The following is a 22827-nucleotide window of genomic DNA, read 5'->3' on the forward strand; positions in this document are numbered from 1 at the left end:
ATCGTAGGCAGCACCAAAGGAGGTCTTGTTCCCCATCCTCTCCTGCCTTGCCTGCCCTTCTCTTGCTTCCAGCTGCGTTGTCCTGTGCTCTCCTCTGTGCCACCTCCAGTCTTACCTGGCCTTTCACTGAGCCGTGTAACAAACACGTCAGGAAATATTCTTTTTTTCCTCATTCTTCATGACTTAAAGTGGTCAGAGAATAGTCTGATAGCTGCTGGAGTTGGGGCAAAGTAGGTGATGGACTGGCATAGCAGGAGGAGGGAGGGAGCTGTGAGCAAACGAACTGCCTTTCCCCAAATTCTGTAGACCCATAACCTGAAACACGCTAGCAGATGAATTCTGCAGCATCTCCAGTGCTTGCTCCTGCTAGCAGGAGGTCTAAGCTAGCGCAGCTATCATCGCTGGTACCAAGGGGGCTAGCATGTTGGAAGGTCTTACGGCGGGGAGAAAGCGAGCATTAGCCACATGCGCATTGCCAAAGCCTGCTACCAAAGCACATGCTTAAAAAATAAATAAATCTGTTAGCGTGATCAGGATCAGAAGTGTAAACTTTGTGTGCCTCTATTAGTGGTTTGTTTTTGTCTGCAGCATATAATTTGTTTGCTTAACTTCAGTTTGCCTCAAATTTAACAGGTTTAGACAGGAACAGCCATGTAAAAGCAGCAAACATTCTGACTGAGCATCCACTCCCTGCTTATTTGAGGGCTGGGAATGCTGTAGCTCAGGTTTCTACTTGTTATAATGATGCTCTCTCACAACTGTGGTTTGTCTAGTGAGGCAAAGAAAGAGACCGAGGAAGTGGATCCTTTGCATGCCGGAAACACTAGTTCAGATTCCATGACCATCTCCCTCTCGCTTTGGAAATGAAAAGTACTACAAGCCAAAATGGTTAAAACTTAATAATGGATTTTGTTTTCATGGCAGCCTCAGTCTCCTGGAGCTCCTGATTCTCCAACGGTTTCCTCTCAGTCGTCTGGCAGATCCAACGCAGGAAGCCATCAGCTTCCTCGTGGTTATATTTCAATTCCTGTGATCCACGAAAATATCCAAAGGCAACCATCGCAAGTCTACCATCAGGCCCAGAAGACACACTACCCTGCCCAGCAGAGTGAATACCAAGCCCACCAACCAGTGTTTCACAAAATTCAACCAGATGACAGGGAGCCTAAGACAACACGAGCGCAGTCTCCATTCAGAGTGTCTCAGAGAGGTTCATCAAGCCGTGAAAGTTCACCTGCCAGAGTTACCACCCAGATACAGTCCCCAGCTCCCATCAGAGTACAGACAGTTGTAGACAGACCCCAGGTATGTAGAGTGGGGAAGGTTCTCACCTGCCACTTACCTCGGTTAGCCACACTGGGCTCGAGCTGAAAAATTGGCTCATGCCAACAGGTACATGAAGGCATAGAAAGCATTCTCCATTTCTTAAACACACGGAGATCCTGAGATAATGGTGGCAGCAAGCTGCCTCTCAACCTATCAGGATTCCGAAGCCTGATCACTGAAATATGTTAAGCAAATCACTTCTAACACAGTTTGTTTTTCTTCTCGTCAGAGTATAATTTGGTGTAATTATTCTGAGGTCATTGATACTGCATTGTGTTTGTGAAAGCAAATCAGGTCCATGAGATTTGTGGCAACTATGTAAATACACCTCATTAATGTCTCAGAACCACTGAGGAGAGCATCAGATACACAGAGTAATTTTCTTATGGAGAAAGAGGATCATCAAAATCTAGTCTTGAAGCTTTTTATTCTTCCTACATGAGGCATCCTCTTGCTCATAGATAAATATCCTGGAACAATTTTCTAACTTCCTCAGAGCAGACAAGTCCTACCTTTGTAATGACTCTTTAAATAATTTAGGACTAGGCTCGTACTTGATTGCTCTGTGTGTATGCTATCCTGGCATTTCAATATCTCAAACAAACCTTCGCCTGTCTAATGAACTAATAAATTTCACAGTGAGTATGACTGCCTTTCCTCTTCCCTAGTTCTGCCACTAAGTGCCAACATCTAGCATCCCGTATTGCATGTAATAACACTTGGGGTTCTTGATTCAGAGATTTTAAAAACGGATATTTAGACTTTAAAAGTGCTAGTTGTTTTGTTTTGTTGAAACTGATGTTACAGGACTCCTGTAGGCTGTTCAGCTTTCCCCAAATGTATACCAAGAGTACTTCATAGTCAAAACAAACAAACAAAAAAATCAGACTGTTTGAGACAAACTTCACACATCTCCTATTTTAGGAATATTCTGTTTGTAAATAGTCTCCATAACAGGAGGGAAGGACTAAATCTTGTTTCAAATTGTAAATACAGATAACTTTCTGAGAAGGACGAGTTGTAAATCTCCTTTTCTGGAGTGCTTGATGCTAGTTGTCAAGTGTCAAGAATTCTTCAACACAAAATTACCTTTTACTAGGAATTTGACAAGTGAGTGTACAACACCCAACAATTCTCATTTCCTCCCTTCAGAGACTTCACATGGAAAATGACAGGAGCGGAATTAGTTTAGGATTTTTGAAAATTGGGTGTTAGGACAAAACAGTAAAAACTTCATTAGTGGCACATAAGTTAAAATGTTAGTTTATTTATAGGGTTGAGAATTTAAGCTCCATAACTGAATTATATGTTTAATAGGTAAACAGTAACACTGTCAGTGTGGGCCATTTATTTATCTGGCTTAAATATAAATGTAGGTATTTTACTTCAGCTATCTAAATCCACGAGAGAGAGATCTACTACCCTTCCAAAAAAAAACCTTATATGTGCATGAATAATGAAGGGGGTGGCAGATCAAGGAAAACACATATTGGAAAATTGGAATTCATGAGATAAGATTTCAAAATTCGATCAATTTTAAGAGATTTCTAATTTGATGACTGACTGTTACATCTGTAATGATCCCAAGGATTGTCTCTAGTAGCTATGGTGTAATAAGATTTGCATGCAGAAGTTACTTTGTCAATACTCTAAAGATAAAATCAGCAAAAATAAGCATTAGCAAAAAATTAATACCTTAAACAGGAATGGGATGAGAGTAGCCCAAAAGATGATTAAAACTCAGCAAAGTACTGCTAGCTTTTCAAGAAATACTAGCTCTTAGTTGCTGACACACTAAGGATGAAATGTTGATGCCGAAGTCAGCTGCAGAAATCCTACTGACTTCAGTCAGGCTGGGACTTTGCTGTAATGTCCTATCTTACAAAACTGCTTGTAGGGCTAATTTTAATGAGTTGGTGGGTCAAAATTTAATGTTTTTGGTATTAGTACTCGCTGTAATAGCTTAAAAACAGTAACTGTGTGAACTTTTCAGCGCAGGGCTTTTTGTGTTTTAGAACACTGAAATACAGCAACAAACGGGGAAGAGTAATCATTTGGGGTGTGCTGAAATTGCCTTTCTGGAAGTACTGAAAATGGGTTGTTATTTCAAATTTGGTTTAAATTCATCACCAGGCATGAGGGAAAGTAACTAAAATTCACTGCTAATTGAGGATAGCAAGAGCAGTGTGGAACAAGACTCCTGTTGGGCTCAAAGGCCATGTGGCTCCGTTTAAGTCCCCACAGTTTGGACTGCACTTTATGGAGCAGAAGGGGAGGCTCACGGCTTGCTTATACCTGCCACAGCTGAGGGTTGGACGGGCAAAGCTGTAGATTGTAACAGAAAGAGGAGAAGGGGAAACTTTCCTCTCTCTGTTCCTTCTGCTCGTTCCTGTTTCCTAGCTTTTTCACTCGCCTTGTTCTTACTCTGCCATTGCAAAGTGATAGGAGCCAAGACCACTCTAAGAGTTAAGGGAAGGGGGAAAAGGAGCTTGGGAGCACCTTTGCCTAATGCTTGGCAACAACCTGTAATGAACGCATTTTCCATGTTTAAGTGCTGAGGCCTTTATTTTTCTTAAGAGCACCTGGTGGCTGTTATGGGTATTCCAATTTGAAACAGTTTGGCCTGGATTTCAGAAGAAAAGGTACTGGTATTTTCTGACAATTGAGGTGTTTTTTCTAGGAGATTTCAAATGAGGTACCCGCAGTTAGGAATCTTTCCTAAAAATAAAAAATAAAATAAAAATAAAAAAATCTTTGAGTAATCTTTGGCTTTTTGTCAATTTTGTTACTTTTTAAACAGAGTAAGGAACATAGTTTATTTTGTTTCAACACAATTTTGTCTTCCTCACCAGGTTTCTCAGCAGCAAGCCCCACCTCAAGAGCTACCAAGACCATCTCCACCACCTGAAATCAAAATGGAAACCAAGGCAGTCCCACCACCCGAACCCGAGGTGCCTTCATCATACATCCCAATTCAGGTCACCCACCAAGAACCAGATTCTAAAGTACCGCCCCAGAAGCCTCCAGTTGTGGCAGAGAAAGCTGATAAAAAGGTTCCCTGCCCAGCTAAGGTTGTTCCCCCCCAGGAAAGGCCTGCTCCTGAAGAAGCTGCACCACCGAAGACAATGGAAACAGGAGAACCTCAAAAGCATCCCGGTGTTTTGAAAGTGGAGGCAATTCTGGAGAAAGTACAAATGCTTGAGCAGGCAGTCGACTCCTTTGAAGGCAAGAAAACTGACAAAAAGTACTTGATGATTGAAGAGTATTTGACCAAAGAGTTGCTAGCCCTAGACTCAGTGGACCCCGAGGGTCGTGCGGATGTGCGCCAGGCCAGGAGAGATGGTGTAAGGAAGGTCCAGAACATTTTGGAAAGACTTGAACAGAAAGCAGAAGATGTCCCAGAACCAGTTCAAATTGATGGACTTCAACCTACCTTGCCAGAGCCTAAGCCACCACAGGAAATCATGGAGATTGAACCTGTGGTAGTCAAGAGCAAGGGAGATACCAGTAATAAAGATGGTAAAGAGCAAACCGAAATGGAAAGGCATCCGCCCGAAACAAAGGAAGAAGTGTTTACCAATCTGGCCACCACGACAAACACACCTAATAATCCAACTGAACCCTAGTCACCTGCTGAAATTAAAAAAATCTCTCAAAAGACTTCATAACTTAAAGTGTGTTTAAGTGAATTTTAAGTTGCATGCATTTCCAGAGCTCTTTTCAACTGGTTTTTAATCAACATAGCAGCTTGGGACACAGTAAACACTTTGTGGGGGAAGGAGGGAGTTAGAAAGAAAGTAATGCATTTATCCTTTATTCTTACACTATGTAAAAGACATGTCTCAAAAATAAACCCTGTAAATTACTCTTTTAGGTCAGCTGAGTTGGGGGGGAGGAGGGGAACAAAAAAAGGAATGACTTCAGGGTTAATATTGATGCATGTTGGTTAGGGTGTATTCTTCTGCAGGTGATTTTTGTAAAATCAGTGGCCTGCATTGTCAGAATACCAGTCCTTCTATAAGTGTAGCCACTCTAACAGTAATGTTTTTATTTTTAATGTTCACAGTTGGGCACTTTAATGATGGATAGAAAGTGTGTAAGAAACTGTAGGGATATTTATGTGTGCAGGACTTCAATGCTATATTTTAAGAGGGAAATAAAATACTATAGAAGCCTAATTTAGTCTTGTGATTTTATGAGCTGGAAATGTAAGAGCAGCAATCGGTTTCAAATACTCTTCTAAACATACATATTTCTTCTGGTACACCATTGCAGCTGAAGTCTGACAGCTGCTTTCTCATCAAGACCAAAATATGCCTTTTTCCATTCGCTTGCTTCCTTTTAATTTCATTGTTATATCACATATGTGGATCGAGGAAAGAATTTGGCTTAGCTTTTTTTTTTTTTTTTTTAAATCTTGTGTTTGTGGGAATCAGAAGTCAACAGAAATTTGCTGGTGCCTTACAGAAAAATTAGAACATCTTAATTTGTTCTGCAAACTCATTAGCCTCTTAGTAACAGCTACTGCTGAATTTGCAGCCAAACACAGTTTGTTTTGCAGAGCACTTTGAACACTGTGTATTAATTTCCAGCTAGAGACACTTTGTATTCATAGCACAATTAAGAAGTAATCCTCTCATTTCACAAACAGTTGAAGCATTACGTCGGGGTTGGTCTAAGTGATGAGGAAGATGCAGTTAAGCAAGGAATATAAAACGTACTTCGGCTTACATTCATGTAAAATGAAAGCAGCAGACTCAGACCAGTGTGGAATGATTGCAAACGAGAAAGGAGCCTTAACCGAACTCCAGAAATTTCTCTGGGCTTTCATTTGTAAAATGAACAAATCTTTTTTTTTACATGATAGCTTATGTTTACAGCAGATGAGGTAAACTTTAGATGTTCAAGGCAATTGATTATTTAGGAAATCATACTCTGAATCATGGGATTAGGTTGGAAATTAGGTTTAAACCCATCTGAAAAGCTGGTTTTAAGAGGCAGGAGTGGTCATTTAAAATTGTTGCTCTTTATCAGAAGAATATAGAATTAAACTGTAATGCAATCGATGTTTTTAAATAACAAATGCACTGTGAACTGTCTGCTTAGTTGTAGGTAGAAGGTTGATGCTTCTTTTAGTTTCATTTTGATAGTCAACAACACCATGTAAAAATACACAATGTCTTGTAACCGTTTGGCTACCCTAGCTTCTGGAGCAGCATTGTAGGCATTCCAGCAGGAGAGGTGTGAAAGTTCATCCGCCTGCATAATTCTTGTATGAACTCACTGCAGTGACACATTCCTCCAGCAGGATTGCATTTCAGCTGAGGACACACGGCTCTGACATCATGTAACAAAAATACTTAAATCGAAGAAAATCAGCTGTAGCTTCTCCCACTGAAGCTCCAAGCAAGGCCTGGGGGAGGCACAAGGCTGCGTGAGGCTGCATTTCCTTCTGGTTTCCCTTAGTAGCCCACTGAGGTAATGCAGATCAAACCCACCTCATTAGCCGAGATGGCAATGTACAAATTCAGATTGCAGTCATAAAAGCATACTATTTACAGGAAGTTAAACAGGTGCTATCCTTTTAAAAGATGTATGTCATCTGCTGCTAATGGCGCCTGATTCATGTTAGACTATTCACGTTGCTCACAGTAGGTGGAGTCAAATTTAATTACAGCTTTTTTTTTTTTTTTTTAAAGGAGCAATGCTAGAGCTACATTCTGCTAAGCAGTTCTTTAAGAGATGGTTCTTAAAGTCAGTGGTGGTACTGCGAGGCTAGGTACCACTCGGAAGGAGGAAAGGTTTCCCGATCTGTCCTAATAAGGGAAAGTGCATCTGGAGCTGCCTGGCTGGAGGAGTGCTGCTCTGAGTCATAGACTCTCTTTGTTTCTTCTGTTGCTCAAGACTAAACTACACCCAGTCCAGCATGTGTGTCCTGACACATCCGCAGAGCTGCGAGTCCTGCACCCAGGCTGGGCCGGAGGAGAAGGGAAGGAGGAGGCAGGTGAGGTGCAGACTCCCACCTCCCACCTCCCCGTAAACTTCTGACCAGGCGTCCTCGCGGAGCCTGCGGCTTCCCTGTGCTGGCACCGACGATGCGGTGAGCTGGCAGAGAGGAGAAGACTCCTTCCCTGCCTTACATTTCTGCTCACTGGTCAATGCATTGACCTCGAGTGGCTGGCTGTGGAAACTTGGCTTTGAAAACCTAGGTAGAAAGTAATTAAGTTTTTAGTACTAACGATAAGAGTGACATGACACGCCATTACTGCTCTAATACAGCCATGCGCAACAAACAGCAAATGGACACACAAGCTGTTCAAATACACATGCTGCACTTGCAGTAGCCCTTTCCATAAATGAAAATAACCCAAAGATTTTCAATAACAAAAAATGAAGCAGCCTGTTACTCACTTTGAATCATTTGAAGCATTTAATTTATTCACTAAGCAAATAATCCCAAAGTCAGTGAAAGATACTGCCTCAACTCATTTAAAAGTAGCAAGAGGGACATGAGAAGCCTGTACGCAGAATCACAGTAAAAGCTTGGGCTATTTTCTGATTGCACTATCTTGTCCAGCTAGTGATATTTTAAATGCCAGTAGTGGCCTGTTCTCTATATTTAAACTACCACAGCAGCGAGGCATTGTGTTTCCTATAAATATAGCATTTTGCCTATTTACACATGGCCAAATCATCCCGCAGCCTGCAGCAGGAGCAGCAGACACTTACATTGCCCCGGGAGCGCCCCAAGGCAGAGCCGTGGCACCCCTTGGTGCCAGGTGCCGACTTTCCTCCCGTGGGAGGTGCAAGCCCCTTATCTGGGCTGTGTGTTACTTCCAGCTTCAGGCACAGCTCTGCCTGCAGATGAGCTGGGGAGGGAAAGAACAAGGCAAACACTAACCCACTCTGCAGGAAAGCAATGCAGCACGGTTTATAGAGGCAGGTTTATAGAGGCAGGTCGCTCCCCTGAACTCTAGCAGCAACGTAAGCCAGCCCAGGAAAGCACATCGGGCTCAGCATCCTCAGTGAGGATGTTACAGGGGGTCAGGATTTACTTTCTAAAATTATAGCTGAACTAATAAAAAGCTCCTGGTTGCTGGCATGCAGCTGCTGAAGAGGATGAACGTTAGTCTAGGTATATTTACAAGAAGATTTTAATCTGCAAGGTGTTTCGTCTCTCTCCTTAGATGTGCAAGTATCAATCTTTTCGAATATGCAGGTAACCAAACAAAAGGCACCAGTGCACCACGAACTTTTAAGACGTACGCAGACATCTCATGACAAAGGGGCCCAGATTAACGGACTAATTATGGGTAGTAACCTTGGTGTTTTTTGGTCCTGCTGTGTCCAAGTAACAAAATGTAGGTGTCTAATGAAACTAAAATCCAAATCGTCAGCTGTAAACATTTAATATTGGATCAACCTTTGGGTCTGTTACAGAAGCTAGTATTGAGCAATAATGTTTTCGGCCGCTTAGGTGAAAAGGTTTTTAGAAGAAGTTAACCTGAGCTCAGGCAGGCTGTAGAAAACAGACAAGCCATATGATAATTATTAAAAATATCATTTCCTAGGGCTTTAACATAAATATTGTGGTTCAAAATCCAAATGTTTCTTTGGACACAGTACTGTCATTAATGAAATTTGAACATCATAATGAAATTTTAGCATCAATAAAATTATTTTATTGGCACTTTTGCCCTCTAATTATATGGGGAGAAAAAGCATCTCATAATGGTAGGGAAGATCCAAACGAACTAATCTGTTTAAACAGCTTATCTCAAGACAAATCATTTGCTTAAAGATCAGTGTGTGACACTGGGACACGTTAGCCTTACTGCACAAAGAATGACCCTTTTATACTGGATAATTTGGACTTCCTAGCTCCACACAGACAACGCATTCATAGTATTCTCCATGGTATCAGTCCACACTCCCCCGAACCACCATGTGAATGCGAACGGGCTGTCCACGCTTTGTAACACTAGATACAAATGTAATCGAATGCCAGCCAGTGGCATCCAAAGCAAGAGTTATTTTCAGATGGGCAACAAGCTGGTTACAAAGCAGTGGAACATGTACCAATTCTCTGTCAAATAACCTTCCAGAATTTATAAATAGGCAACTTCAAAAAATAGAGGGTAGAAATTAGGGGGTAGCTCAGTTATTGCCCACCAGAATTTCCACTGCTGCCTCTGGAAGTTGGGAATCTCCACAAAAAGAAGGAAGAGGTCCAGCCTTTCCTATCTATGTACCCCCGAAGCAACAAACTGCAGGGCAAGCAGAAGATTTCACGTTAAATTAAAGTTAAAAAAAAAAAAAAGTGCATTTGCTATGCATACTCCAAAAAGAAAGTCAAGAAGCACTTGTCTGCAAATATGCTTCACATTTCAGAATTAAACACGGAATATGGAGGTCCTCATCACTTGCCATCTGTACAAGGACTGTGCAGTATCTGCAACGTGTGCTCCAAACCAGCACAGCTAGAACTTGTACTAACTGATAACATCGTCGGAAGTCTTGGTAAAAAGGCTTGAGACTGAACAGACATGAAAATAATAGCTTCTAATGTGAATTGGGACCTTTTCTAGGAAATGAGGTAAGCGGGCAAGAAAATGTAATGAAATTTGAAGTGCCATTACCTGCATTACTACATCCAGTGGGCAGAGGATCTGCCTGCAGGGCTGTTCAGCTGCCTGAATTTTAAATCCATTTCAAATAAAGGTGTGTGGAGTATCTTAGTTTAAAAAAAAAAAAAACAACCTGAATAAATACACAGACTTTAGCAACAACAAGGTATGGAACTTTCACTGGCCTTACTGTATTTCCTGTGGCACCTGCTTATGGCCAGAATACGAGGAGTCTACAGTCCCTCCTGCCTCCCCAAGTGCACAGCTCAGAGCATAAGACCTGTTAGTAAGAGCCATAACATTTGACCCAGTGGGAGTTTTTCTATTTTATTTGAATAAAATTGGCATTAAAACAAGACAAACCTAAAGCGGTGTTGCTGAGCTGCCCCAAATATTGAGATTTTTACTTCCAAAGGGTCGATGAAGTCATAACACATATCCCTAGTTGGACATTTCGGTAGGTGTCAGTGCTTACATGGTCCCCAGGATCATCCCTCAGTTTCACAATTTCTGATGAGCTGTTGTCTTATCTCTCATCCCTGCTCACCTCAATGGCCTTCCCAACTGCCATGAAACCTTATTAATTCTCTCGGCCCATTATCTCCTAAGAAAGACTGAGATACAGCAGACTCACATGTGACGATTTAAAAATTTAGAGCTTGGTCAAAAAAAAGGCAATAGCTCAACTCCAAGTTTACATCTCCATTTGAAGGTGATCTTGATCCTCAGCCATTAAATTCAAACCTTTATTAACATTTCTACATGCCTACACACCATGCCAACTCAACAACAGAACGTGCCTGGGAGGTGGACAAAGATGAAAGTAACTGTAATTCAATCCCAACTGGGCTCCTCTCCATCCAAAATACCGAAATCAAGTGATTTACTCAAACTTTTGAATTTTGTGCTTTTGGGACATGTACACAGAAGCTCTACCAACTTTTAAATGGCCTTACTTGAGTTACTCAGTTTCATTCAGTTTTGAAGGCTGGGCAAAGAAAGAAAAACTGGCAGCAATGAAAGACATCCTGACAAAGAACAAATCTTCTGCATCAGAGAGATTTTATCATTCTTAATAGTAGTTACTTTAATCTGCTACTCCGTGAATAAAAGTGCGAGGATTGAAATTGAACTGTATGGATCCATCAGATTGGGCTGAACAAAGGATATAAGGTAGAGAGGGTTGTGTAACGATAACATAAACAAATATTGGTGCCTAGGAACAGCAGGCACAGACACATTAAAATATTTAAGGTACCTTAAATATTAACTGCCTAGCAACAAGTCCCTGATTACTTCACAGAAAATATGCACTACCTGGGAAAGCAGAAATCATGGCAATCATTATTATTATACCTGTGTTTCTTTTTTACAGTAACAATTAGACACATCACTATTGTTGCATAACACAATTGCATAGGGAATCCCTGCCTTAAATAGTTTATGCTTGACTACACTCAGAAACTATATATGACTAGGAAATTATAGGTAGGACACGTGTTATATAGAGCAGAGAAACTGGCTCTCTGCACCTCTGGGTTCAGGTTCATCCTCTGCCTCTGATTTGCACTGCAACTGTCCTAACTCACCCAAGTCCAACCCATTTTTTGATGCAGCTGTGCAATGGGCAAACGTAGTCTGAAGCTCATTGCATGGCACTGACAAAAGCAGCGGTGCAGGCTGTGACCTTCCCTCTGTTTAGTTCACGTCGCTGCAGGTGCTGTGTGCTCCTCTCGCAGCCACCTGCGGTGCTTTCACGGAGGAGCTCAGCGCTGCTAAGCCTTCCCGTGCCACCGTGGGCACCAGCCTCGGAGCCCAAAGGCGGAATTTCCTCCTGCAGCCCTTGTAAAACAGCTGAAAGGATTGTGATGGAAAATGGTTTCCAGTAATACTTAAACAAACTTTCTAATCTTGCATGTGTTCATTACAGCAGTGAGTAAACATGTTGGCAGGATGCTCACACTCTGTGGTGGCAGGCTCTGGTAGATGCCTACATTCCTGTGATTTTTTTAAAGCTTGTAAAAGGTGTCAGGTTAATGCAGGTTTGGGGCTGTTGGAAGCCTCGGGTTCCTGCAGTCCTAGCTGTAAGAGACAACTCTGAAATATCCAGAATTTTAAAAGACGGGGTGCTTTCAGATTTGGGTTCCAAATGTGGTGTTACAGAACCCTACTTGCACATAGCACGCTTGAAGCTTCACATAAAACCGATAACCATGTCCAGTTTGGGATCTAAATGAAGACAGTAATCCCCTGGCAGATGGGTGAGAGTTTGGTTTACAATCTGTAAACCAAAAAGAGAGCCATTAACTCTTTTCTGTGGCTCTTTCCTCCCTAAGCCCATCTTAACTCCCCTGACAGTCCTAGCCGATCAACCTCTACCTGCCTCAAAAGACATACAAGCCTACAGGCTCCGGCAGAAAAAGCCTTGCATTTTCCTGGCAGCACGGCTGGGCTGAACACTAGCAGCAGCTCTTAATTTCCTGCAGGCTTGAATCTGACACAAACCTAACTGAGGGAAAGGAGGGTAAGTGAAAGGGCAGCAACGCTGAGCGACGGTGGAGTCTCAGACAGCTTATTCTCGGTGATACTTCCTTCTGAGCTTATTTAGCAGGTTAGCATTTATGGGGCAGGCTTGACTTTTCAATAGGAGGAAAATAATCAATGCATTACAAAATCAGGCACTATATCTATATTCTTCGAGGTAAGGTTTGCAGCCTCTCATTTGGATTTGTGCTTTTATTGAATGAAGAGTGTGGAATTAACCACATCTTTATTTTTCTTTCTGTGATAAACCTGTACTTTATTTCTTTCTCATGTCAATGCATTTTTATTTTATTTTTTTTTTAAAAATGCACTGATGTGTAACTTACATAGGTGTTTCCAGACACCTGTCTCAGCTGAGGCAACACGAGTTTTCTACCATCCAAGCTCTTTCTTCCAGACAGTGAAATTCTCCCAGTGTCGTGTGGTGATGTTTTTGCTTTTTCCCCATAAATTCTCTGCTGGGAACCCTCCAAGAGTCCCCAGCAGTTGCTGTCAGAGCCCGATCCATCCACTTCTGACGCACCCTCTCGTGTAACACTCCCCTCACACGGGGGCAGGAAAGCCAGGGAGTTTTTTGTGCTTAGGATTTTCCCCAGTGTATTTTCACTCTCAAGGACCGCATAGCTGAAGCTGCCTTTGTTGCCAGGAGTTGGAACAGATCCCGAATATATTTGTGTAAAGGGCAGAGGAAGAAAACACCAGCTTTTGTACTGGTTCGCATGGCCGGTTCAGTGTGTGATTCCAGCAGGTCCCGTGCAGCAGGCAGGTCTTGGCAAAGCCAAGCTTTCAGATGTGAAATCTACAGAACTGACGTTCCTTGGGCTTGAGCCAACAAACGCGTTTCCCACCGACTTAATTTGCTCCACGTTGCTCTGATAACGGCAAACTCCAGTCAGTGGAAGAACCTAAAGATGTCAGTATGTGATAATTTAAGACTCGTCATGCACAGTTACCTGAAGAAAACGTGCTGGTACGGCACTGCCACGAGACCCAGCGTGCGCCGAGTGACTTTACCTGGTCACAGAGCTCTCTTCCTCTGGGCCAGGCGGTCCCGCGGCATTACGGGGAGGGGATAGCGGGGTCTTCGCCCCTCCAGCCGCCCCTCGCCCTTACGTCGGTGTCCCAGCTTCACCTATGACGTCACAGCAGCGTGACGTCGCACCGGGAGGCGAGCGGCCGCCGGTGGCCGGCAGAGGGCAACTCGCAACCGCGGATGGCCGCGGCCACCGGGCGGGCACCGCAAAGCCAGGGGGAGCCACGGGCTGGGCGAGGAACCAGGAGCGGGACGGGGCGGGGCGGGAGAGGGTGGGATAGGGTAGGGTGGGATGGGATAGGATAGGATGGGATAGGATAGGATAGGATGGGATGGGATAGGATAGGATAGGATAGGATAGGATAGGATAGGATAGGAAAGTAGGAAGCGGAGTGAAGCAAAGAGAAGTAGAGTAGGAGTAGTGTAGCGTAGGGTGGAGTGGAGTAGAGTAGAGTAGAGTAGAGTAGAGTAGAGCACAGCAGAGTAAAGTAAAGTAGGGTAGGGTAGGGTAGGGTAGGGTAGGGTAGGGTAGGGTAGGGTAGGGTAGGGTAGGGTAGGGTAGGGTAGGGTAGATAGTTTGATTGGAAGGGCCCTTCACAGATCACCGAGCCCAACTGCACGGGATGGCGAGCACCGCCATGACCCAACCCGACGCGCTCCGTGCCACAACAGCTAGCTCGTAGCTCACACGGCAGAAATGTGCCAGCAGTCCCACCTCCTGACAGCTTTTTACAGTACCTACTGTCAATAACAAGAAATTTCTATGAAAGAAACAAGACACCTTTTCTTGATTTCATTCATGTCCACTGTGTCCCTAAGAAATACAGGTTCTAGTTCCACCTTAGCAGTTTTATGGCATGCAAAAATCCCTTCCTGAGAGCAGCACAAGAAACAGGGGTTGGCACTGGGGTCTGCATTTCCATGCCAGAGCAGGTAATCTTTATGTCAGTCTTTGTTATGGCATGTAAGCATCATTTTCAGCTCAGTACAGGTGGTGTTGGTACAAGCATACATCAGCAAGACATCACTGAAACCTTTCAATCCTTCAAACTACGAAATATAAGCAGGTGTTAAGTAGTTCCAGCACTCTGTATCAGAGCAATTTTTCCTGACGAGGCAAGGGGGAGCTGTCCTGTGAGGCTTCTGCAGACTAGCAGAATGCAAACTTTCAGCTCTGCTTTTTAACAAAGCGCAGCTTCAAGTGGGAGGCTGGACTACATGACCTTCAGGGGTCCTTTCCAACCCCAACTGCTATATCCACATTTTGATTTCCAAAGAACTTATTTTAAAAGAGCAAGACATTAAAATCACAATAAATTATTCAATAAGCCTTTCTTTTTTCCAAGGTTGCTATAGCTCAAGGCCAGGCCAGGCCAGGATTCATATAAGCCACTTTTTTCCCTGAAATGGAGTGCTTGCACATCCTATTTTAAAGCATACAATCACAGTGATATATATCAGCAACAAAAACTGCCAAGAAGTCAGAAATCATCTGACTCTGCGGGTTGCTCCAACCTTTGGATACAATAGGTGATACAGCCTTCTCTTAAATAAGTTGGGCTGTAAGCAAAGGACATTCAAGCACAGAGCAAAAATACGGACTGTGTATAATGGAGTACTGTCTACACAAATTCATCCCATTATCGCAATGACTGGTGATTATTTTTCACTGAATTTTCCTCTCAGGAGGCAACTTCGTATGTTCTAATTTGTATTTAGCTAGTATTTTAATTATATGATTCCAACGTGCTTTCCAGTCAAAAATACTCCAAGATATTCCCCAGGGATAACAAATGTACCTATTATTCTGGTTTACAAGCGTTGGAGTAAATTATCTGCAGTATCGGTAGGTGTTGAGTGGTAAGCCAGTGGTGTTGATTCCCAGTCCTTTCTGAATCCTGTTACTACAGGCATTATAATACTGCTGTGACAGGGCATCATTTTCTATTTTATCTTCCATAAGCAGAATCCAAATAAATTAAACGAAACTGAAGGATACATAGCTACATAAAATGATATATTCCAAGTGAGAATCAAATCTGTGACCACATTTAGTGTTGCTAGTGTTAAATTGCATTTGCCTGTGGATGCTATGTTTGATTAAAAGCAGGGTAGTAGCATCTATTTTAAGATTGTTAGCAAATTTTAAATACAGAGTCTGTATTTATCTTTTTCACAACAGTTAACATTAGGGCTTGAGGCAAATCAAATCAACCAAACAGAACAATTGCATGCATAATGCATTAGCTGGGCTCAGAAACCTCATTTGAAACCATTTTTGTTGAACAGTTACTTGGGGACTTGGTCACATTTATTTTCTCTTCCTCTTTTTCTTTTTTTTTTTTTTTTGTTCCTCCGCACATTCAGAGCTATTGGTTCTGTAAAGGACTAAGTGTGGCTGAGCAGGAAAACATGGAATGCCAACTTTTTGTCTTTTTTTTCCCATTCTGTATGTGATTTTTTTCTTTACATAGCTTTTTTTTTTTTTTTTTGGTAAACTTTGGAAAAGGTTTTAAAGGATGCATGGACTACAGATGCCTAGAAAGACAGCATGAGTAGCCAGCCCAGAAAGAAATAAAACTCTTGGGAAAGAGGCACTCATTGTCCTGAAATTTGCCAGTTATACCACTGCTAAACAGAATCTGGATGCTGAAGTTCAGTTTGCACATTATAGACAATGAGGCAGGTTTAAATTAAATAACCTCACCAGACCTGAGGTGAGGACATGACACTAAAACCATCATTTTGAAAACTCAGAAGCCAGCTGGGAGAAGAGCAGCAGGCGAGGAGGGTAAGGTAGCATGAACGTTGCAATTTCCCGTTGACTAACCATTTGCAGTTCGGTGGTGGTGGTATACTTTGACAGGAGCCACTGCTAGTACTTTATAGATATACGCACAAGAGAAGACAGACAGAATGGGATGGACATGAAGAAGGTTAAGAAAATGTGTAGATGGGTAAAGAGATTAAGATTATATATATATATATATATGGTTGCAACAAATCATACGAAATTGTGAAAAGGAAGCGATCACATTACCTCATTCCCATCTTGCTCAACCTGTACCTAAAACCCGCTAGTGGTGAATATTGCATGGCTCATATTAGTGAGCAGTCTATTCCTGTGCTTATTTATCCAAGCTCTCACTTTCTGCCTAATCTAACTCATCCTTCCTGCAATCACTACTTTTTGTATTATCTGGGCTAAGAGTTGGGATTGTTTAGCCTCAAAAAAAAAAATGGCTTGGCGGAGACTTTATCAATGTGTTTAAGTGTCTGATGGGAGGCAGAAAAGAAGGTGGGGCCAGAGTCTTCACAGTGGTACCCAGTGACAGGACAGGAGGCAACGGGCACAAACCGAAATACAGGAAACTCCACATGAGGATAAGAGAAAGCTTTTTCATTATGAGGGTGGTCAAACCCTGGCACAGCTTGCCCAGAGAGGCTGTTGAGTGTCCATCTTTGGAAATACTCAAAAGCCCAGCAGACATGTTTCTGGGCAACCTGCTCTAGCTTCTCATGCTCTGAGCAGAGGGTTGGACCACCGGAGCCTTTCAACCTCCACCAACCTATGATTCAGTGGCAGTGGTCATAGAAAACAGCTATTCTTCTCCTCTTTCCATTTTTTTTGTATATTTCAAGGCTTTCCTCTTTCCCATACATCCCTAAAGAACTGTAATTCTTCAAATCGTAAAACGTATCTCCTAAAATTCAGAATATCCTTTGACCTATTTTCAATGGATTCATACAATTCTTGAAATGATGGCATCGAATAATATAGCACCCCCATTGCGGCCTTGCTAGCAGTGGAGCAAAAGGATTATTGCACAGGTCTTATGTATAATGCTCCTGTGTATTCATCTTAGCATAACTGGATTTTTTTTTCTTTTTTCCTGCTGGTTGGTTGATCCATTTGTGATCTAGGATTACCCCAGAACTCCTGATTAACCAGCTGTTCCTCAGTTTGTGTTTATACACATGATCATTCCTTTTCAAAATTTTCCACTTGCCTGCCATTTCATTCATTTGGAACCATTTCTTCAACTTGGCACAGTAATCTCATAATGGAATCCTGATACTTGGTGGGCTTTCAGGCCCTCCTAGCTTGATGATTTACTAAATACACTGCTTATTCCATTATTTGAGCCATCAATAAAGACACAGACGAGTACCAAAGTTGTGAGTTAATGTGACTGGTCCCCACTGCTCCTGACCCCTGGTAATACAGGTAGCATGAGCAACAATAAGGAAACCATCCATACTGAGGAAGTGGTCTGATCACGTAACGCATTCCCCGCTTCTCTCTCCTCCTCTCTGGTGACAGCTTGTGGGGACACCCACTAATAGGGTGCTAAGGCCGTTAGCATTATCAAGACCCAGGTGCTGGGTCACCAGGATGTGGTGATGTCCATGATGGAACAGGGAAGCACAGGGAACACCATTTATAAAATCGGGCAGCAGCAAGCCCTAAGTTGGACTTGGACTGGAGTTGCTGCTGGATGGCAAAATCCATGATCTGGAACTGAGAATTCCAAAAATTCTGTGCAACTGTAAGCTATGCTTCATGCTATAAATTGCAGATAATAGGCTATACTGATTATTATTATTTTTAATGTAATAATAAGTCTCTAAATATAACCACAACCCTGTGGCCAGTCCTCATTCTGCCAAGGACCCCTAAAAGAGCCTGCCTGTCCTCCATAGCATTGGGTGACAGTTAACCAATAGCAACCACTCTACAGGAAAAATCCTAAACTGGATCATATTTCCTTATATAATGATGGGAAAATCACAAGAGGCAGGATCAAAGGTCATATTAAGTCAAGACTTACACAATCTGCCCAGGACTGCTAGACTGTCATAAGAGGAAAGGGTATTGATTTGATCTTAAATTTATTATGTTAACTGTTCTTTATTGTCTTGCAGGTACCTGAAAGTAGATACTTTGAATTTTTTTTTGATTTATTTTTTCTATTTTTGTCATGTAAGAAACAAGGCTGACTGATCTAAAATTCTCCAAGACTTCCTTCATTCCCTTTTTTAAGCCCTCGGATGGTGGTGCAGATTCTGCATTATATAGAGAGTTATAAACTTGCACTGATTTTTCCAAAGTTGGAAAACATTTGGTAAATTAGAAGCCCAAAGACTTTTCCTGCCTTGTGGAGTCTCACTCATCCTCTGTTAGTTTTCAAAGATCAGTACTTACCACTCCAAGGCCATCACATCTTCACCTGATCCTACCAGGTCCATGACGTAATGTAGACTCCTGCAATGACAACACACACTTGTCATTTTCCCTTCAGTAACTGCTCAGAGATCAATCTGTTTCTTCCTGCAGTGTCTATGGCAGGCCTATGGTGCCTTCATAAATAAAAGGGTGCCTTGCAATTCTTTTTGTCTTGTTTTCCCCCCAAAGAGATAATTCAGTATATATAAGTACATATATATATACTGAATATAATATATATATATAAGTATATATAGCTTGTAGGACATCTAAAAATTTTCAGGAATGACTTTGGTTTTTTCTCAGAAACATCTTTTGGTAAAGCTGAGTCATCTGTGTAGCTACGTTATCAGTCACAGCGCTACAGCTCTGATGTATCACGCACAGAATTAGGGTATAAAGCTGTCATAGATATGTAGTGTATATATTGCACAAATACATATATATGTTGTAGCATAATTAACATGTCAAACAAAATGAAAAGCATGTTAGTAGTTACCAGGCATTATGTGAGGCTCTGATTTCACCTTGGCTTCTTACTGGTATTTCCCTTCACGAATGACTCTAACAATACAGAACTTCCCAGATTTCTCTGAGGTACCATCTTACATATTTTTTTCTCTCTTATTATCTCCATAGAACACAGAGCTTTCATTTATCTGCAAATTATTATGATTGTAATCTCTTCCATAACTTCAGTTACAACCATTTTGCACGTATCGGTGTACTTAGGCTATAACATCTCTGCACAGTAGAGAAATATTATCTTCAGTCGTGTTTGTAAAAGGAAGACAAGTAATTTATCCAGGGGTAGACAAACAGAACAAGGATTCGTATTTTCCAATTTTCAGCCCTCTTTTTCAGTCTCATGTCTATCTTCGTTCGCTAGGTTTTACAATGACCTACATATCATTGCACGAGAAGTGCAAAGCCAGCAATAAACACTTTTAGCCTGTAAATAGCAATGATCATCTATGCTAGTTATTTAAGCACAGAACATTTAATCTCTCAGGAAAATAATGTTCTTTTAATCTTCTGGTTTAGCCCGTTGAGAGTCACAAGAATTGTAATTACTGGCATGGTACTTTACTGTGCATCAAGTGCTTGAGCACTGCAAATTTTATACATCCCTTTTTATGCACAAACCACAGATGAAGGAAAAGCTGACAATGTTTTTTGACCTAAATCATCTCCTAGCAGCTGGAGAGATTCTGCTCTCAGGGGAAAAGGGCTCAGAGTCACCCTCAGCACTTGATACATCCCAAATCCTTTCTCACACACTGCTGTTCTCTGCAGTGTAAATGCAGCTCGACGCGGACACTGAGGTTCTGTAAACATGGGATCTGTTGGAGAACAAACAGTGGGTGCATGTGGCAATGAGGCACGCTCAGGGTTTCGCTGTGGCTTTCTGTGTCTGCTAGAGTAACTACAATAGTGATGTTAAAAACAATCACCTCTTCAGCCAGCATAACGGTGCTGGCAAATCTGGTTTAGATACAGGGAGGCATGGTGGGCACCAGCGTATTCCTAAACCAGACACGATCTGACTTGGCATTGCTTTGCAACTCATAACGAAGCGCCAAATGAAGTGCCAAATGAACGACATTGAGGGAAATCCTGACTCTAAAAAATTAAACTGCTGCTCTTCAGTAAGGGCCAGCTACGTTCACTATGACTCTGGTTACTGCTATGTGGAGCCCAGCTTCATAAACAGCATTTTAGGAGGTTGTTCAGCAGCTGCTTTAGTTCCCCGAATTCAGTTCGCCATACGCTGCACAAATGCTTGTGGCTGTACAGTGCAGGCACAGTACAGGAATAGAAACATACAGCTGGGAAGGAGGAAATGGTTATTTAGGCTGGCTTGAGCAGTACTGGCGAATGTCACAGGATGTCAAATATTACCCTGAAACGTTCCTCTGGAACAGCAACTTCCAAGAAACCACTTAAGAAATTGATTCAAATTGGCTAAATGGTATCAGATGAAAAATGAACTTCTTTTTCTCTGAAAGACATTATGTTCCAGAGATCCTAAAAGCCTACTTTTTATCCTTTCTAAAAGGAAAAGTCTTGGTTTTTGTTTTGTTTTGTTTTGTTTCTTAATGTGAACTATTTTGCTCTTAAAAAGCAACCTAAGTTTAAGAGTAAAAAAGGAGGTAAACTCTTCTAAAGGGTAATAAGCCTTTTAATTTGCTGTCAGACTGTTTTAAAATCTTACTTACTGAATATCTCTTCAATGAGGTGCTAACAGGTTTCCGTCCTATGTTTTATTACATTTATTTTGCTGACACAGTGTGAGCAAAACTTTATTGTGTCAGCAAAAATTTATTTTCCAAGACACCGAGTTTAATACTGTTTCACAAATAGAAGCACGAGCAAGACAGTATTGTCTTTGAAACATTTCCATACGAGCCTAAATTCTGACCTCACCTCACCCTAATATAAATGCCTGGTTGTGAGAAAGCCTATTTTACAACACCTACACTGAACGTTTCTTTTATCAAAAGGCAGGTTTGTGTAGGTCTAGAAAGGAAAGTTTCTTGTACGACAAATGTGCAAAAGCCCCCACATGGGGAAAACAAGTCTGTTGTGTGGATTTCTTTGATGCTTTCTGAAAAATGGGATTAATGCTCAAGCAGCCCTTAATAAATGAAAAGACTAAACTGGGCCTGCGCAGTAAAAAATATAATCTATTTAGTGAAGGGTTTTCTGTGTCTGAAATAGTCTACGCTGTACACTTGCAAAACTACCAGAAAAACACTATGCCTGCGTGATCAGATTGGGAAAAACAAGTGGAATCTGCTGTAAACTAGCTGCGGATTTTATTACAAGGCTGGTGAAGATCGGCGGTCATTTACCTCGGAGAAACTAAGAATTACACGTAATCTTGATATACTATAAATAGTATTTTAACTTATGAAGGTGGACCAACGACACAAAAAACAATCTTTCCATGTGTGATTGCGCTTGCCTGGTAGACAAGTGAAATCTGTAATTGTAGAATAAAATAAAACAACGTAATTGTAGGCAGTCAAAGCATTCCCATTTACTTTTGCAAATGGTCTCATTGATTTGATCTTAACAGAAAATGCAACACGGGGAAGTCAATACACTACCCATAGGGCACATGGCATGTTGCAGATGTTAACCACGTGCACATTGTTTTGAATAGAAAATCGTATTGTTTTCCTACGTGCTCAATGGAGTCAATGGAAATGTTCCCATTGGCAAATAAGATGTTTCCATGGGAAAGGAGGAAATGCCAGAGTCCCTCTGCCTCTAGAGATAACAACTACAGCTGCCATATGAAAAAGTTATTCCAGTGGAAAAAAAAGTTAAAAATAAATTCAGGCAAAAATTCTTATGGTGAGCTGCTTTCCTTGGTTTTGAGAAAGTTTTCAATTTGTTGCCAAAAGGTAACATTCATGCCAGTGGTTTTGTATTTTTCTGTTGTAAAACAAAATATAAGCATTTTTCAGAATATTTAATATTAAAAAGACTTTTACAGGTATCTCTGAAGTGTTCTGGTGCCGACTGTTGGCTGTCGCAAATCTCTTTTTATCTGCTTTATTGCCAGTCAGAAGAGCCTACTGTGTTACTTCTGTTCTGAGGAGGTTCCTTTCCAGAGCAGGCTTTCAGAGCATCCATTTAATGCCTAATACAACCCATCTAAAAAGTCCATAGAAGGCATTTCAAAAATATTTCAGTTGGGAAGTCACGCGAGCCCTTCCTGCATCACAGCTCATTGCCCATGTCCCACAGCTGGGGAGCTGCCATATCAGGTTAGTAAATATCTGATTAAGGATTAGGTAAATTAAGGAATTTGATTGGAATATTGTAGAAGCCCTCATCCACAGACGTGATTGAAGATAGTAAATCATCGTGGATTTATTATTCGTATTTTTCTATGAGTGGGAACACATTCAAGCCATCTGAGTTGCAGAAAGAGGCAAACCAGTCTGTCTTGTCTGCAAATAACCAACCTGCAAGAAAACCAGCAGGCAGAACAGGAGGCCAGCTGGACCGAACAGGGAACGCTCACATGCAAAAAAGGAGCATATGGAAAACCTAAG

At 41.7% G+C, this 22827-nt stretch overlaps 1 protein-coding gene and 1 long non-coding RNA gene across 4 annotated transcripts in view; one reads left to right on the plus strand and one right to left on the minus strand.

Moving 5' to 3' along the window:
* Window positions 1–5504, plus strand: part of BAG3 (BAG cochaperone 3) — a 17791-nt gene extending 12287 nt beyond the window's left edge. The window contains exons 3-4 of one of the 2 annotated variants that reach the window (XM_083843479.1): window positions 925–1305; window positions 4179–5504. In XM_083843479.1, coding sequence (XP_083699605.1) covers window positions 925–1305; window positions 4179–4952 — 1155 coding nt within the window. In that variant the 3' untranslated portion in view covers window positions 4953–5504. The remainder of the gene's footprint in view (window positions 1–924; window positions 1306–4178) is intronic. The other variant, XM_083843480.1, reaches the window with a different exon arrangement.
* Window positions 5055–22827, minus strand: part of LOC310902258 — a 26700-nt gene continuing 8927 nt past the window's right edge. For both annotated transcript variants that reach the window (XR_014586590.1, XR_014586591.1), the window contains 2 exons: window positions 18737–18796; window positions 5055–13402 (listed from right to left, as the gene is read on the minus strand). This is a non-coding gene — a long non-coding RNA (uncharacterized lncRNA). The remainder of the gene's footprint in view (window positions 13403–18736; window positions 18797–22827) is intronic.

The sequence above is a fragment of the Anser anser genome (assembly GCF_964211835.1).
Source record: "Anser anser genome assembly, chromosome: 7".
Lineage (NCBI taxonomy): Eukaryota > Metazoa > Chordata > Aves > Anseriformes > Anatidae > Anser > Anser anser.